The following is a 17,945-nucleotide window of genomic DNA, read 5'->3' as shown; positions in this document are numbered from 1 at the left end:
ACAAGCAACTACGACCCTCGAGCAAGCGAAGCAGGAATCTTCGAATGCCAATGACCAGACCAGCGAACTCAAGAACAAGATTGACGCTCTCGAGAATCAGCTCTCGGAAGTGAAGATCGATGTCAAGGTTAAGGATGAAGAACTTTCTGTCATTAGAGCTAAGCTCGATGAGGCTCATACTGCTCTGGAGCAGGTTAAGAACGAAGCCTTAAGTGCCCAAGATGTGCTTAGAACTAAGGATGAGGAGCTCTCAACGCTGCGCGAAGAAGTCACGAAAGCCCAGACGAAGTCAACAGATCTACAAAGGTCGTCAGCCGATGCAATCACTGAGACCAAGCAGACAATATCAGACTTCGAGAAGCGACTGCAGGAACACAAAGACGACCTTGATGCTAGAGGCGCCGAGATCTCCAAGCTAGGTCGTCAGCTCGAAGATGGTCAAGCGAGCTCCGCAGAGACCGAAGGAACTCTGTCTGCTGTCCGTAAGGATCTTGAGGAGGCCCAGAAGATCATTGCAGATAATGACAAAGGTACACTAAAGTTAGAAGCGCAGTTACAGAGCGCCCAAGGCACACTAAAGTCCAAGGATGCTGAGCTTTCCGAGCTACGTAGCGATATATCCCTAGCTCAAACTCAGGCGGCCGATGCAGAGAAGTCCATGGCCGACGTACGCTCAAGCCTGGAAGCTCAAGCCGCAGACCTCGAGCGGACGAAGGAGACTTTGGGCAAAGCTCTTGAAGAGAAATCTGCTGTTCTAGGGGAAGCGAGCGACACTCCCAACGACGAGAGGGAAGCTGGAACTCTGATTGCAAGCACTGTTCAACTGCAAGAACAGATTCTGGCCCTAGAGGAGGAGAAAGATTCTCTTATCAAGAACTTCGAGCAAGCCATCTCGAATCTCGAAGACCTGATCCAGCAAGCGCATATCGCGCACGAGAGCGATTTGAACAACAAGAACCAGCAGCTGTCAAATCTGAATGAGGTTCTTGAGAAGACTCGGATGGAGCTCAACACTAAAGTGAAGTCCCACAAAGACCGTGAAGCAGATCACAAGAAGTTGCAGGTTTTGGTCGAACAATTGACAGAGCAAGCCACTACTCTCCTGTCAACAAAAGATGAACTGAGCAACGAGCTCGAAGCCAAGGTCGCTGCTCATGAACAGAGAGTATCGGACCTCACTGCTCAAATTCAAGAGGCTCAGTCTGTTCATAGTGCTGAAATTTCGGAAGTACGCGAGGCTCTTGAACGGACTCGCGGCAAGCTCTCTGATACCGAAAAGATTCTTGAATCCAAGGATGGCGAAGTTTCGATCCTGCGCGAGACACTCGAGAACTCGCAGACTGAAGCTTCTCAGACTCGCAAGTCTCTCCATGAGTCACGAGCTTCCATCGATGGCCTGCAAAAGTCAAAGGATGGTACCGAAGAACTCCTGGCTCAGATCCAGCGAGAGAGAATGGAAAGCGAAAATGCTCTGCAACGAAGAAATGCCGAGATCAACGACCTCTGGGCTTCCCTCGAGCAATCGCAAGCGGGATCAAGGGAAGCATTGGCTGAACTCCAATCATTACGCGAGAACAACACTGCTCGGTCGGATCTCGAAGGCCAGATGAAGAAGCTCCGATCAGAAAACGAGCAAACACTTCGAAGTCGCGACTCTGAGATTCGCAAACTTCGTGAAGCTGTTGAGAGAGGCGAACTCGCTTCTGACAATCTTCAGCAAGCGCGTACGGCTATGAGTGATATGGAGATGCAATTTGAAGATCAGTTGGCCTCGCTTGAGCAGCAAGTCAGAAGTCGACAAGCTGAATCCGAAGATCTCCGTGAGAAGTATGAGAGGTCGCAAGCCGATTATGCCGAGATTGGCGATTTGCTTGGGACCACTAACGAGAGACTACAAAAGTCATACGCCGAGGCCGAAAGGTTGCAAGATCAGCTCAATGCCAAGAATGACGAGATCTTCAGTCTCAATGTCTCCCTGGAGAATGCACAGAGAAAGACTGCAGAAAAGCAAGCCGAGCTGACAGAACTTCGCTCATCGCGGGAAGATGAAGCGACAGGATTGAGACACGAACTCGAGCAGGAGGTCAAAGCCTTGGACGAAACACAAGGAGAAGTCGAAGCTCTCAAGGCCTCTTTGGCGGAAGCTCAGATTGAAATTAGTGCGCTCCAAAGTGCCCAGTCCACTGGAGCTGAGCTGAGTCAACACATCCAATATGTGCATGCAGAGTACGAAGAGTCGCTGAGGAGCAAGAATCTCGAGATTGAGCAGCATCGCGCGGCTCTCGAGAAGGCACAGGTAGATACTGCCAACTTGGAAAAAGAGCTTCGCGACAAACACATGGAAGAGCTTCGCAGTGTTCAAGAAGCCCATACTTTGGAACTTGCAGGTCTGCAAAGAGAGCCCAGCGCCAGATCTGCTGATGAGCCCCAAGATGTTGAGCATCCTCAGATCGCAGAGCTTCGAGACGAACTGGCTCTGGCAACGGATGAGAAATTCGAGCTTCTACAGAGGCTTGACGAATTGCAAAACAGCCAACAGGAGCAGACGCCCAGATCGCCATCATCTCCTGATGCTGCGAAGAAACTGCAAACTCTTCGCTCTGACTACGATGCTCGTGTTCTTGAGTTCGAGACTAGGCATCGCGAGCTTGTGCGTCAACAAGAGGAAGTTCTGGAATCTCAGCGTGTTGAAACCGAGACTAAATTACAGGAAGCTGAAGACCGTTGTCGCGAGCTCATACGGGAGCATGAAGAAAACTTGTTCAATCAAGCTGCAGAGTTTGAGAAGAGTAAGAGCTTTACAGTGGATGCGCTCAATGCTAGACATTACACCGAGCTGAGGAAGCGTGACGATGTCGTTGAGTCTCTGAGGCAAGAGCTACTAGAGTTGAAACGACAGATACAGGGACTGAGGGCCCGGGACGCTGCTGCGCAAGCTCCTGCTGTCGATGTCGAGACTTCTGACTTTGAGACAAGGCAGAGTGACGCTTCTTCGGGTGCTGCTGAGGAAGAAACTCGCTTCGAAGGCTTCACCACTCCGATGGAAACACAAACCGATGAAGCCCCAACATTCGACGACGCAGACACGACTCAAACGTCTCTGCCCGCCGAATCGAATGCAGAATCAGATGCAGAATCAGACGAATCCTACGACATGGACTTTACGCATCTCGAATCTCAGATCGGTGACATGGGACCAGCAACACCAATAACACAAGCAAGACGACTATCCATCAAAGTCGCCACCAAGCCCGAGGTCGATAGGTCTGTACATCAAGACCCAAACAGCGCAACAACAACCACAACAACAGATTACTCCACCACCGCCCTAACATCCCAACTCACCCACCTAGAAGCAGCCCTCGAACTCTCCCGCAGCGAAACCTTCCACGAACGTCAACGCCTCTCGGCAGAACTCTCCTCCCTCCACCACCAACTAGAAGTGGAAAAGCAGGAAAAAGCCTCTTTGCAGCAAAAGCTGGCCAAGTTCACTGCTGAACTTGAGTCAAGAGATGAAGTGTTTGATATTGCGCAAGATGATGATGTATTCTTTGATGGAAAAGGGCCGGAGAAAAAGCAGACTATTGAGGGCACTTTGGCGAGTTTGAGGTTGCAGGCCAAGCAGTTGGAGGAGTTGAATGAGGAGTTTTTGAGTCAGAGTTTGAGGTGGAGTGGAATTTTGCAACCGATGAAGTAAAGAGAGGGGGATTAAGGAGAAAAGGGAAAAAGGGGAATGTAATATTAGAAGGGAAAAAAGGGAAATGTGTGTAAGATAACCGCAATGTATGGTTTCTCTGTATAAAAATTTGCGTATGAAGCAAAGTTTTTTTCACATCATCTTTTTGCGAGTCGAGTTTCATGTGTCGTCGGATGTGTGATTTGTTATTTGGAACAAGATACTAGAAAAGTCAAAAGAGCGGGTGACATTTGAGTATCAGGCCTGGCTCCTGCTAACTTTTGCTTCAAAGACCCCCTCTCTCCGGAGAGTCCGCTCTTTCTGCTTTTCTTCCCTCTTAACTACTCTTCGACTCCCACGTGACCCCACCCTGCATTGGTTTCATGAGAGGATGGAAAACTGCTAATTGACCTGGTGATTATCTCGACTTGCAAGATTGGAGTTATGAGAGATTGCCGTGGTACCGTTGACCGATGGGAAGTGGATGTGACGGCCCACCAGGCCACCATGGAGTGTAAAAGAGTGAGTTCAAGAAACGGGGGATTGGATATATTTAACCTGGACCCGCATATTGGAGTGAGAAGTTCAGGGGAGTCATCTACTTTGCTTGGCTTGTGTTATTTTGCATGGGTCTATGGCATGTCCGAGAATATTCTAAGCACTGGCTTCTCCCTCGGCCTGTCTTGCAGCAATTGAACCACCCTTCCAATGACTTTTCGGATCAGCATGGCTCTTGTTAGCCTGACTCTCCTCTCCCACAGGTCCCCAACCACCTCCTCCTGGCGTATTGATGATGATCCTCTCACCAGGTTGGAAAGCCGCCGTGTTCTTACCTCCCAAGTTGATATATCTGACCTCTTCCTCTTCCTCCACTTTAGCCTCTTCGCCAGGAGCTTTGACAACTTTGCGCACCCAGACATTTTGTCCACAGGCCGCGTCCTCACCACCAGCTAGACCATAAGGATGATAGACACGACGCTCCGAGAGAATGGAAACTTGCACAGGGATTCTAAACTCGATGTCACGCACAACACCATCACCACCACGATGTTGTCCTTTACCACCCGAGCCAGCCCGAAGACTAAATTCTCGCAGGAGCACGGGATAACGACGCTCAAAGACCTCGCTATCAGTGATGCGTGTGTTCGTCATATGAGTGTGTACGCCATTCGTGCCATCCCAAGTAGGCCCGGCACCAGAGCCTCCAGCAATGGTTTCATAGTAGCCAAAGCCCTTGACCGCTTCTTTGCCGTCGGCGTTTCCGCCAAAGCCGAAGGTGAGGTTGTTGCAATCACCTTGACTGGCTGCGCAGGCTTGGAAGGCTTTGAGGACGACATCAGTGACGCGTTGGGAGGTTAGGACGTTACCGCCCACGACTGCTGCTGTGGCTGAGGGCGAGAGGAAAGACTTCTTGGGGATCTTGACGTGGATGGGGGCCAGACAGCCTTGGTTCAGTGGTATATCCTCGCTGATCAGGCAGCGAAGGCAGTAGATGATTGCGCTGTAAGTTACAGCTTCGGGGGCGTTGGTGTTTCCATATACCTCCGGGCCGGTGCCAGTGAAGTCGAAAACAGCTTCACCCTTCTCGGCGTCGATCTTTACGTTCAACTTGATAGGGCTGCCATCGTCCATGTAATCGATAGCTGACAAGTCCTGACCTTCGAAGCGCTTGGAGACATCCTTGAGGAGGTGTCTGACACTCATCTCGGCATTCTCCTGGATGCTTCTCATGTAAAACTGTACGACGGGCTCGCTATAGTCCTCGATGAGTGTGTTGATCAAGTTAATACCCTTCTGATTCGCTGCCACTTGAGCTTTCAGGTCAGAAATATTGTCCGCGAGACAGCGTGTTCCACTACATCCAGGGTACTGTGCTGGCTCGTCGAGCAGCAATTCAGTAATACGCTTTTCGTTGAACCTGCCCTCGGATACCAGCTTTTCGGTCTTGATTGAAGCTCCTTCCTGGAAGAGCTCTCGCGAGTGTGGAGGCATACTGCCAGGCAAGATGCCACCGATATCCGCATGATGTGCACGAGAAGCAACATAAAAGACAATTTTGTCGCCGCTGAATGCTGGTGTTATTACAGTGATATCAGGCAGATGTGTACCACCATACATGGGATGGTTTGACACCAACACATCACCACGCTTGAGCTTGCCCTCCCAAATCTTGGCCTGCTTCTGAACACAAGTAGACATGGATCCTAGATGTACTGGAAGATGAGGGGCGTTTGCAACAAGGCCTCCTGTCGAGTCGAAGAGCGCACACGAATAGTCAAGTCGCTCCTTGACGTTGGTGCTGACACTTGTCTTTTGCAAGGCTCGACCCATCTGCTCAGCGATGGCCATGAATCGATGAGCAAAGATACTGAGCATGATAGGATCCACAGTCTCGGTATCAAGCTTTTTGTCGGAGCCATCGCTTTCGCCAATGTTGATGATGACGTGAGTCTCTATGATCAGGGCAGATGCGCCAGGCGTTACAACGATGGTCTGAGTGCCGTCGGCGATGATTGCAGGACCCTTGATCCGGTCGCCAATGGTAAGATCCTCGAGCTTGTAGATGGATGTCTCCTGCCGGCCACCCTCGAAGTAGACCTGAGATTTGCCATAGATTTTCTGATCCTTACCAACGTCCTTGGGCTTGACTTCTTGCAGCTGTTGGTCGACAGTCTTCTCCAGACCTTCGAACGTCTTGCCAATGCCACGAGCGCGCACATCATCTACGATGATGTCTCTATCCGGAAGGGTGAATCCGAACTCCTGTTCATGCTGCTCAACAAATGCTTTGCCAAAGGCCCAGTCGTCGCCGTCGAACTTCTTCTCGGTATCTTCTTTACTTGGCTTGATGATCATGAGTGCTGATTCAGTTCCTCGGTAGCGCATGTTGAGATATTCCTCGAAGTGGACATTCCCTGCTTCAAATCCTTGTTCCTTCAAGGTGGCCTTCGACTTCTTCTTCAGCTCTTCCATCTTGTTCTGGAAGTATTCCCGGGTATCTTTATCATCAGCCCAGACTTTCGAGTCAGGTTCTTGCCTCTCATCTACAACATCAGCTAGAGCCATGCCGTATGCCGAGAGAACTGAAGAGTAGCGATGAATCAGAATCTGACTAATACCAAGCGCTTCTGCAATAGCGACTGCGTGTTGACCACCTGCGCCGCCGAACGTCGCGAGTCTGTGTTTCGATGTGTCGTGACCTCTTGCTTCAGTCAAGCTACGAATCGGCCTCGTCATGGTCTCGTTGGCAATTTTGATGAAGCCGTAAGCCACTTCGTCTGCAGACATGTTCTTATCCTTGATTTCCTGGTTGATCTTCTTCGTAAGCTCTTCGAAGAGCGTTTTGCTAGCTTCGGGATCTAGGCCTTCATCTTCGTTAGGGCCAAAGATCTTCGGGAAGAAGTCAGGTAGTAGTCGTCCAAGGAACAAGTTGGCGTCGGTGATGGTGAGCGGACCGTCCTTTCTGTAGCAGGCAGGGCCAGGGTGGGCACTTGCCGACTCCGGTCCCACAACGAAGAGACCGTTTCTGAAGAACAACCGACTACCTCCACCTGCAGCGACTGTGTTGATGTCGAGTTGTGGCGATTGGATCGTGACTCCAGCAGTTGTGGTCTCGAACACATGATCATATCTTCCTTCTCCATATCTCGACACATCGGTGCTGGTACCGCCCATATCAAAACCAATCACAGGTGTTTTCGTCTTGGGGTCGTATGAAGTCAAGGCGTAACCAACAACACCACCGGCAGGTCCACTCAGAATAGCACGTAGACCGGAAAATGAGTCTACATCTACCAAGCCACCATCTGACTGCATGAATTCGCAGCGCGCTCCTCTGGCGCCTTCTTCATTCTGAACGCTGGCGGTACCGAGTCCACCTTCAAAGCCTTTTTGAAAGCCGTCAATATACTTGCGAATAGCTGGGGTGAGATAGGCGTCTGCGCAGGCCGAAGTAGCACGAGGTACAAGCTTGATCATGGGCATCAGTTCGTGGCTCAAACTCACGTGTTCGAAACCAATGTCCTTCGCAATCTTGCCAACCAAGGCTTCATGCTGTGGGAAGGTGTAGCCATGCATGAGACAGACGGCGATACTCTTGAAGCCTGAATCATGGACTTTTTGTAACTGCTTGCGTATTTGTTCACGATCTGGTCTCTTGAGAATGCGGACAGTCTCTCCTGACAGACCCTTGACTAGGTCGGCATTCTCTCCCGCCTCTTTGATGTCCTTGGCCTCCGTTTGGTTCCTTGTTGGATCTTCGGCGTAGTCTTCGAGGGTGACTCTCTCGTCAATCTCGACGACTTGTTTGTACAAAGTCTCTGGCTTTTTGATGGCCAAGTCGAAGATGTTTGGTCTGCTCTGATTGCCAATCTCCAGACAGTCCTTGAAGCCTCTTGTGACAATCATGGCAATGTCCTCTCCCTTTCTTTCCAGCAAGGCATTTGTCGCTACTGTTGTGCCCATTCTAATGCTCTCAATCTTGGTCGTATCCAGCGGTTCGCCCCGGGGAATATCTTTTCCAGTGAACTTCGATAGTAGGCGACGAATACCTTCCAGAGGAGCGTCATCGTAGTTCTGAGGGTCCACGGAAAGCAGTTTGATAACGACATCGTCTTCCATCTTGCCTGTGCCGGGGTTGCCGACACAATCTGTGAACTAGGAACATGTTTAGTCTATTATTTGCGAAAGTCATGCAGTAAGCTTACGGTACCGCCACGGTCAATGGCGATGCGGATGCCGCGCTCGCTCCTCTTTTCTGAAGCCATGTTGGCGCGTTGTGTGATGTTCACTCGGGTGCTCGCCGAGTATGCAGGTCAATGATGTGGAATATGGCAAGATGGGTAGTAGGAGAGTGAAGCGTCACAAAGAAGATATGCGGACGAGAACAAGAGAACAGGTAGTAGACAACAAATGATTGATATGTCGATGGAAAGTGATTGATCGGGCAGCTTCACCTATCGCCCACGCCCCACCACGGCGATTGTGACGTGCATCGGAACCTAAGCCCGTCCATGGCGGGGGACTCGGCATGTGTCTCAGATCGGCGTATACAGCTCTGTACTTTTAGGAATGAGGATGTCCTAGCACGCATGATTGTATAGGAAGCAGTATCAGAAGCAATAGACACAGGGCAGTAGGTCCTGACAGAGGATGGGAAGGATGGCTTGTCAAGAGGAACTTCTGGACAGATGACGCACGGACATGTGGAGTGGTGGGCTTTGGCTTCGGAGTGGGAGTGGGAGATGATGCTGCCAGCCGCGTGTTTATCGTATAACGCTCGCAATTAATCTTCCCTCAATCATGTTGTCACCCACTGAAGCTGCTTGATCATCCAGCCAGCTGTATCATCGTGCAATGAACGACGTTTGCGCCCGACTCACCACTTCCGACCACCCCCTGTACTCCTAGACCAACCGCATCATGGACGACCAGCACGAGAACGACCACGACCAGGACGAAGAGAACGCCTTCGATGACCGACCCAAACCGCGCGAGCTACCTGCCGACCTTCCGCGCTCGCTCGATGATCGCAAGGCCTTCTCTGGCTATGGCAATGTCGAGACCGAGTACTACGACGCCTGGCAAGGTATGCAGCTGCCTGTACGACCTCAACCGACCCTTTACTGACCACACGAATCAAGGCCAGTCGCAGTTCCTTACCGCCCCCACCATCGCTCACTCGAACAACTTCAACCTCTCACTCAACGAACCCGACAACTTCGGCTCTTCGGAATACGATCTGGCCGAACACGACACCAGGCTGGCCCACATGTTGGCAACCCAGGTCCGAAGCAACGACGATGACAACGACGTCGAAAGTACAGAAGACAACTTGGTCAATGACAAGAACCTCTCAGACGGCGAAAAGCGGCAAATGCTACAGGACTTTCTGTTCATGGCTGCCAGCAACGGCGACGATGCCCGTATCAAGCGCTTAGTAAGGGGAAGTGCCGCACTGTACATCGACGTGAACGCCGTAGACTCCGAGGGCACTCCGCCGCTAGTCTACGCCAGTTGCTTTGGCCACAAGGACGTTGTCGTCTCCTTGCTGAACGCTGGCGCCGAGGTGGACAAGCAAGACAAGAACCAATGGAGCGCTCTCATGTGGGCCATGACAAACAGACACAAGGATATTGCGAAGATCCTGCTAGATCATGGAGCCTCCACTGAGATCCAATCGTCTACTGGAAGAACCGCTCTTGACTTTGTCGCCCCGAACAGCGACATGTCAGAATATTTAAACGACAGTGGTTACACAATCGGGAATGCTGGAGTGACGGATGACTTCTATAATGCCGGACTATCGCAGGACCGCTTCGAGGAAGAGATGGCCGAGAATGAGATGAAGCGTCGCATGATGATGGAAAGTGCCATGAACCTCGAAGTTGATTTAGGTAATCTAGGTCTGGACGAAAAGCCGGAATCCGCGGACGAATTCGAGGACTCTCAAGAATTTGTTTGGGACAGGTGCCTCAACGATCAAATGTTCGTCTTCCAGGAAAATGACTCGGATCGGATCCTCAACATTGTTGTGACGGAAATGACACCACAACGATCACCTTCGCAAAAACCTATACCCGCAAATATCATCTTCCTTGGTGCCAGATACGCACATTACCACTCTAGCCAAGAACTGTTGACAGAGTGGCTCAATGCAGCTCAAGACAAGATCTACGCGGTCGTCGAGAAGCATCAATGGGACATGACCATGCTCGCTTTCTGGATGTCCAACACCACACTTCTCCTGTATTACCTGAAGAAAGATACTGGGTTGGCGCAAGTCACTTCGACATTTCAAGCCAAGATGGCCGAACTGATCCACGAGATCTACGTTTTGATTATTCGTGATGCCGAAAGGCGAATGGACAAAGTCCTGGACGAAGCAATGTTGGATCACGAGACTATACCAGGATTTGAAGACATCGCGTTCCAGAATGAGTGGAAATTCTTGCGATCAAAACCTAAGCCAAAGGCGCCTGAACCATTAGAGAAGCGCTTCCGGCCTCCTTCGCCAAAGCGTCGTGCTCAGGTGTCTCCCAGGAACATCACCTCTCTTCTCTCATCAACACTATTCGTCCTCGACCTTTACGATGTTCACTCGGTAATCGCCACTCAAGTCATGTCACAACTCTTATATTGGCTGAGTGCCGAGATCTTCAACCGTATCATGTCAAACAAGCGCTACCTGGCCAGGACGAAAGCTATGCAGATTCGAATGAACATTTCCCAGCTCGAAGATTGGGCTAGAACCAACAATAGAGCCCCAGAGCACTTTGAGAATGGGTCTTTGAATGCTACTGGCGAAAACATCATTGAGGCTGCTCGTAAGCATCTGGCGCCAGTGGTGCAACTCCTCCAATGGCTACAGTGCTTTTCGTCATTGGGACAAGATGGCGAGGCGCTTGACACTACACTACAGCAATTGCCTGCCTTGACAACGAGGCAGCTATTGCATGCAGTCAAGTACTATCGTGCTGAAGTAGGAGAAAAGGTCTTGCCCAAGGCAGCGCTAAGGCATGTCGAGGAGAGCAAACGACAATTTGCACACAAGGCGGCAGAAGCCAATGAACCGGCAACTCCAGCGACACCTGCAAAAGGTGACAAGCCCAATACACTAGCACCACCGCCAGTTCTGAGAAAAGATGAAGACGATTCACCCGAGGGGACCTTGGTCGACCCCGCGTTACTGCTGCCTTTCCATCTACCGACATCAACAGATATGTTGGTCACGTATGGAGCAGGGTTCGGAGGAGTCAACAGGGAGCGAGAACGAAGATATACCCCAACAGTACCACCAGACTTTTTCCAAAAGTTGGATCCTTCGGGAAGCAGTCGGAATCTGTACGAAGATGCCAAATGGAGTGATGAGGATGTTGATTTGGGTAGTTAGAGCAGATGAAACCAAAATATGACCATTTCTACCTTCCACTTGCTCGTAGACTTCATTAAAAGAGCTACTTCCTCTCGTCGCATAAGACTTCCTACATCGTTTCTCCACAATCAAGCTCCGCAATTTTCAGTAGCGGTGTCGGCGAAAGTCGGTCTTGGCAGGGACAGATCGGCGGGCATGGCGGGCAGTTCGGTCACCTCCGCGTAGAGATACGGCGGGGTGTTACTCGATAGGAAATCATTCCATCGAGTAAGCAATCGTATACTACCTTTTTGCCCAACAATCTCTGTTTTCCTTTCTTCTTCTTGTCTCTCTTTCCCTCCTTGTCTTTCCTCTTTTTCTCCTTCCAACCAACTGAAACATCTATACCCATCTCTATACACTCAATCTACAGTTACTTGAACAATGGAAATCCACACCGAATCCCTTGACACCATCAACAATGGTCAAGTCAAAGTCATCCCCGTGGAAGAGATCCAGGCTACATTTGGCTCCTCCAGCATCGACTTGATCAGCAAACCCCTCGGCTCCCGCATCCTCTCCTTCTCCGACGAATGGTTCGCAGCCGCCGAGAACCTCACCACACCCACCCCTCCAATCCGTAAACCCGGCGTCTTTGTCTTTTCCGGAGCCTGGTACGATGGCTGGGAGACCCGTCGCCACAACACCGAACCTTTTGACTACGTGGTTTTCCGCCTCGGTGTTGCGAGTGGAAGGGTTAAAGGTGTGGAGATTGATACTGCATTTTTCAATGGCAATCATGCTCCTGAGGTGCAAGTGCAGGGATGTTTTGCCGATGACAGCAGGGAAGAGGAGATTAAAAGCAAGGATTTTACGGAGTGGGAGACTATTTTGCCGATTCAAGAGTGTGGGCCTAGTCAACGACATGCTTGGTTGTTGCCCACCACCACAAAGCCATACACGCATATCCGTCTGCAAATGTTCCCTGATGGAGGAATTGCTCGTTTCAGACTCTATGGTGATGTTCAGGCCGTGTTGCCACAGGATGTAAACGAGGTTTTCGATCTCGCTGCTATTGTTAACGGCGGTGTTGCTATCAAATGCTCGGATCAGCATTTCGGCACCAAGGATAACTTGCTGTTGCCAGGAAGAGGCAAGGATATGGGTGATGGATGGGAGACCAAGCGCACTCGTGGAGAGCATGTGGATTGGTGTATTATCAAGCTTGGTGTGGCCGGCATCATCGAAAAGGTGTTGATTGATACTGCGCATTTCAGAGGCAATTTCCCGCAAAAGGTGCAGGTGTTTGCTGCTTCTGCTTCAGAGACTGCGCCTGAACATGACTCGAGCGCATGGGTGGAGATTTTGTCGCCGCAGAAGACTGGACCTGACTTTGAGCATGTGTATGAGGGTGATGTTCTTGCCAATGTGCAAGACAAGGCTTGGGGCTATGTCAAGCTTGTCATGATCCCTGATGGCGGTATCTCGAGAATCAAGGTCTTTGGTCGCAAGGCTGTTTGAAGTTGATACAAATCATAGACCAGATACACCGATGAACAAAAGTCACAATTCACTCTCCACGACACCACTGAAATAACTCGGAGGCACCATGCTGCTACATGATCCTGTCTCCATATCTGGCTTACTAGGAAAACCCGCTCGGCAATTCCTTCTTGGGGCTTCTTTCTTACAATGTGCTCACTGCAGCATAAAACTGCAGAAATGGACCCGGAAAGTCTTGCGAGTATTTTTTTGCAGCCTTTTGTGTCAAGGGACTGTGCGGGAGACCGAACACGCAGGTCGATGGAAATCCTCTACTATCCCCCTCCCTTTACAAAGAGACGGTACGCTGATGGTGTGCAGAGACACCAAGAGTCACGATTATAATGAGTCAACAGTGAAGAAGAAAGCGAGTCACGGACCTGATGAGCTCTTTTACCTCCAGGTAGCCATCACACATTTCCAAGATAGTCATAGAGATTGCTTAGATTGAAGTGTTTGTTATAGCTACTATCCGATCTGTGTGTGATGGTGGTCTAGCAGATATGACTGTCATGGATGCTTGTGTATCTATAATGTTCTTCCGTGCAACGCATGTGTATATCCATACGAAGATAGTGACATGTATACACTACCGTATGGTTGATAGCTATGTGTGTTTAGATATCCCTGTTACTAGATCCTTAGCAAGTGACTGTAAATCGACGAAAAGATATGATGAACGTTTGTAATATACAGCCAATTGATTCAGACTAAGAAGTAGGCCTCCTTCTGCCATAACCTTGTCCTAGCTTGACGAAATGACTACGTACGTGATTAGCGAACTATTTCTTCCAGAAGGTTGAACGACACGGTGTGTCACGATGACCTGACGTCGGGAATATTCTCGATGCACTCGTAGTCGCATTGTGCTCTACTCTCACACTACCATAATTCGAAAAGTCGACCAGTCAAGGGACGGAAGGGAAAGCAAAGTAAAACAGGTCTGTGACCGCTCTTTTTGCTCTAGTCGCCCCCCATCGCCTTTTTTGTTTCTGATTTATATTCTAGCAAATTGTTTGAGGGGATATGTGTGCTCTTCGTGGAGTTTGCATGTGGGAAACCAGGTTCATTGACCTCTTGCCTCGCCTTATGTGACCGCTCGCACACGATTCGGCAAGAGTGGATCAAGCTTCTTTACTTCTGCTCGAGAGAGTCCTAGCTGCATTGTAGGTTTGAACGATTGCAACAAGATCGAGTCATTGAGAAGCCAAGATGTGTTACACATAGTATGAGTGGCTGATCTTCGACAGCATGAGTGAAACGAGGAAGAGGGAGGAAGAGAGGAATGGGATTAGTGACACTGTAACAATCCCCCAGTCTACAACCAGCGTATTCAGCACTCAGATATAGTCGTATCGGGGACAACAAAGAGCTATGAACTTCGCTGACCTGGGTGATAGTGCCACATGTGTTCTGCTCGAAGGTAGACTTGCTGTCAAGTGATTAAATACGTGGTTGCCACACCTCGTTCAGTACCTGTGGTGGGCACAACTTGCATCTCTGAAGAATGGTTGCGGAAAGACTGTCTGGCTCATCGAACTCATGTGTCCCGGACCTGGCTGTTGGCACTCGGTTTCCTTGCCGTCAAGGATAGTGGGTCTCAGTTAGTTGTCCCACGATCGACAGTGAGGTTGATCACAATCTCGGCAACGTCTTCCCAGATTCCGGCACGTTATGCCTACAGCATCGTTCATAGACTTATGTAGACAGAATGTTTATTGGAACGAGGGATCTGCTTGACATTGCACATCGAGGGGGCACTCATGTTATCGGGCCGGAACATGTTCCGGATTCTTGTATTAGCTTGATGGAGAATCCCTCTATCAATCCGATATGGTCTAGTGGCTAGGATTTCTCGCTCTCAAACCGTTCGAAAGAACAACTAGGTCCGAGGAGGCCGGGGTTCAATTCCCCGTGTCGGAATATCTTCTTTTGATCGTTTTGTTCGAGGGATGATAGCATTCTATGAAGCAGAGGGAACAAGAAATTCTTTGTCAAAAGTGAAACCTGCGTTTTTGGCACCCATGTTTGAGCCTTGGCGTGGGAAACCCTTTTCTCAACCACTGGTGGCCGTGCGTCCCTGTGAAGCTTTGGTGTTTTCCATAAAGACCGACTACTACAGTGGCATCTTTTGAAGTGGTTACAAGCACACTTTTCCGGATGGGAATGGACACTAGAGACACCACCTCCACACGCCGATACATATGCTTAGAATGACGTTAGGTCAAGGCAGCTTAGCTCCAAATGTTGAAGATGGCATGTAGAGTGACGCTCGACAAAAAGGTGACGCTCTGGCGTCGAGCAACTATACTATAGTGGACAGAATCTGGCCAAGATATCAGAGACAGAATGCAGAGTGACGCTGAAGGTGACGCTGTTGATCTGAATAGTTGTCTTGAGACGGACAAGATTGGGTGAGTAGATGGAGATTGAAATGCATGGTGACGCTGAAGATGAATGTTGTGTTGGCAAAGGTCAAGGGAAGTGGACATTGGTGTGCAGAAGCGAACCCTGAGAGTTTTGTAGAGGAGGTTTTGGCATTTGTTGGGAAGCATTGAATGGCTTAGTATATGGCTGGATTTCAGTTCGGTGTAGGCAAGCGCCAGAAGCAATGCGTTGCAATTAAGAAGCTGTGGAATTGCAAGAAGCGTTTTGAGTTATGCTGCTTGATCTTTGGTGTGCGTTATCTCTCTGAGCTACCCATCCCAATTGAGCATGCAGTCGGAGTGCTTTTATGCACATAGCGACCTGGTCTTGTTCGCCCCATGCGCCATAAGAACAAGTCGACCCGTCCAGAAATCTCGGATCGCTCGAGGATAGGAGTAGCATGCTTTCTATTCTCGTACAGGTATTCCGAGAGAGCAGTGCTGGGCTGGAGTTGACAACTTCTTCCTTGCTGGTGCGGCATGCTAGTCGTCCTCGCGTTGTGAGCAGGTTTATGTGTCGATCGGCAGAACCTCGTGACTGCTCTTGACCTCGACCTCTGATAGGCTCCTCTATCGACTTTTCGTAGTATGCTTTATCTTTATAAGGAGAGTAGCAGGTGTTCATTCTATGCTCGCGGACAGGTAAGTGACGGGATACTTACGAGGTTCAAAGTAAGGCATAGAATAAGGACATGTCCAGGCGCAAAATGGTCAGACTTTGTGCAGTGTCATGTCTCCTACAAGTACTGTTTGGCTTGTCAACGTGGCTCATCCAGGCACATGTTGACATGAAGCCACGAGTCAGGGGAAATATCCCCTCAAGCGATGTCGTCACGCAGCAGTAATTTTCACACGTGCGAGATAAGTAGGAGAGCCAATAGAATGACTTTATAAGATCCAGAAATGCATTGCAATGACCAAAAGACTCGCCAAGACGCGCAGACATGTAAATAACGCAGGTAATGCAAAACGTGGTTTACTCCAAACACGTCTTACCAAATTTTGCAAAGCAGCGAGCGCTGTTCAGTGTATTGTCCGTGTGACCCATGGCCTTACCGACTTCATGGTCAAAGTCGACACCAGCATCTCCAGCTCTGACTTCACTGGCGCCGCCCTCGGCTGGGAAATAAGGATCGAAGACTTCAGGATTGACGGAGACGCATCTCAAGACCTTGTCCTGACAGGCGTGCATGAGCATCAAGTCGAAGGCTCCGCCAGTTCCAAGAGAGGCGTGGGCGAGTAGCTTGCGAGCGCCTTCGTGAGACACAGCGTAGGCGAATGTGCAGACAGGATTGATGGAGTAGTGGACGATGCGTTGGCCATCCTTGATCACATCCTTGACTCTTGGGTTCAGGCCGCGATACTTTTCAAGGGGCGCAGTTGTGTTGTCGGCGAAGGTAATGATCTTGCCTTCGTCCTTGAAGGGCGGTGGATCACTGCAGTGACCCAGCCACATGACATCCCAGCTCTTTCCGTATGGTCCTGTATCCCCCTTCTTTGCTTTTGTCAAGTCCCTAACTGCCTTTGCGATTGGCGGTGTTTGTTTGCGAACGTCGACGTCCCAGTCCATGTCGTCTTCCATGACGAGAGCGGAGCCCCAGTTGTTTTGAATGACGAATTTAAGCAGGTCCAGGTGGCCCAGCCATGCCATTGCTGCGCCATGTGCTTCGACAGGTCCAAACTCCTTGAATGCTTTGATGAAAGGTTCACTCCACTTGGGCTGTTGCGGTACGGTTACGGTGATGCCGGCGGCTTTGGCTGCAGCGTGCAGGCCATCTACTCGCCATTTGGTGCCTTGGGATAGTGCAAGGATTGCCTGGAACTACAAACTTGTCAGCCAAATCCACTTCCAAAGTCGCAAGCACTGCTTGGAGACATACGCCCAGTGTAGAGTTCGCAGCTGAGAAGTCGGGCGCGACAGAAACGGCGACATTATCCTTGAACTCGGCGACATCGTCCAGTTTGGGAGCCATTGGTGAAGAGCTATCGGTAGCATGAGGGCCACGCCAGGCATTGATCTGTTCGCGCTTCCATTGTGCGACAAATAGGGTGACGAGGATTAATGCGATTATCGATGTGAGTATCGCGCCTCGCGCATTGATTCGTATCATATTTGCGACGACGTAGCCCTTGTTATATCAAGGATTGTCGTTGCAGGAAGGAGAAAACCGCTCGACAAACAATGACTTACACATCTTGGTAGTTTGCTACTCACCGTCCGCTATGGCCTGCCCTCTGCCTAGCATCCTTAGTGTCTATTTTGGGGGATCCACTCTCAACCAGAAAGATCCAGCAAGCGAACAAGCAGGATTTCTGCAACGAAGGAATGGACGAGGCTGGGCGTGGAAATAAGACGCCTTTTTTTTTGACATGCGACCAATGACGTTTCGCTCCAACGGGGTTCATCTGTTGAATAGTTGCACCAGCTCGGATTATGCTTCTTCAATTC

General features: G+C 50.1%; 3 protein-coding genes across 3 annotated transcripts; 1 reads left to right on the top strand and 2 right to left on the bottom strand.

The window, feature by feature from the left end:
• Window positions 1-4,330: 4,330 nt before the first annotated feature.
• Window positions 4,331-8,442, bottom strand: AUEXF2481DRAFT_65592 (uncharacterized protein; the record flags this gene model as incomplete). Its single annotated transcript, XM_013488467.1, has 2 exons — window positions 4,331-8,332; window positions 8,383-8,442. 2 exons carry the CDS (start codon window positions 8,440-8,442, stop codon window positions 4,331-4,333), a joined length of 4,062 nt encoding a protein of 1,353 aa, XP_013343921.1.
• Window positions 8,443-8,748: 306 nt separating this feature from the next.
• AUEXF2481DRAFT_108185 (uncharacterized protein) lies at window positions 8,749-13,501 on the top strand. The gene is made up of 3 exons (XM_013488557.1): window positions 8,749-9,263; window positions 9,319-11,538; window positions 12,025-13,501. Exons 1-3 carry the CDS (start codon window positions 9,098-9,100, stop codon window positions 13,047-13,049), a joined length of 3,411 nt encoding a protein of 1,136 aa, XP_013344011.1. The 5' UTR covers window positions 8,749-9,097; the 3' UTR covers window positions 13,050-13,501.
• Window positions 13,502-16,472: 2,971 nt separating this feature from the next.
• Window positions 16,473-17,469, bottom strand: AUEXF2481DRAFT_29519 (glycosyltransferase family 25 protein; the record flags this gene model as incomplete). Its single annotated transcript, XM_013488352.1, has 2 exons — window positions 16,473-17,318; window positions 17,377-17,469. 2 exons carry the CDS (start codon window positions 17,467-17,469, stop codon window positions 16,473-16,475), a joined length of 939 nt encoding a protein of 312 aa, XP_013343806.1.
• Between the last annotated feature and the right edge of the window lie 476 nt (window positions 17,470-17,945).

The sequence above is a fragment of the Aureobasidium subglaciale genome, assembly GCF_000721755.1.
Source record: "Aureobasidium subglaciale EXF-2481 unplaced genomic scaffold scaffold_10, whole genome shotgun sequence".
Taxonomy (NCBI): Eukaryota; Fungi; Ascomycota; class Dothideomycetes; order Dothideales; family Saccotheciaceae; genus Aureobasidium; species Aureobasidium subglaciale.
The sequence above is the reverse complement of the archived record's forward strand: the minus strand, read 5'-3'. Positions and strand labels throughout refer to the sequence as shown.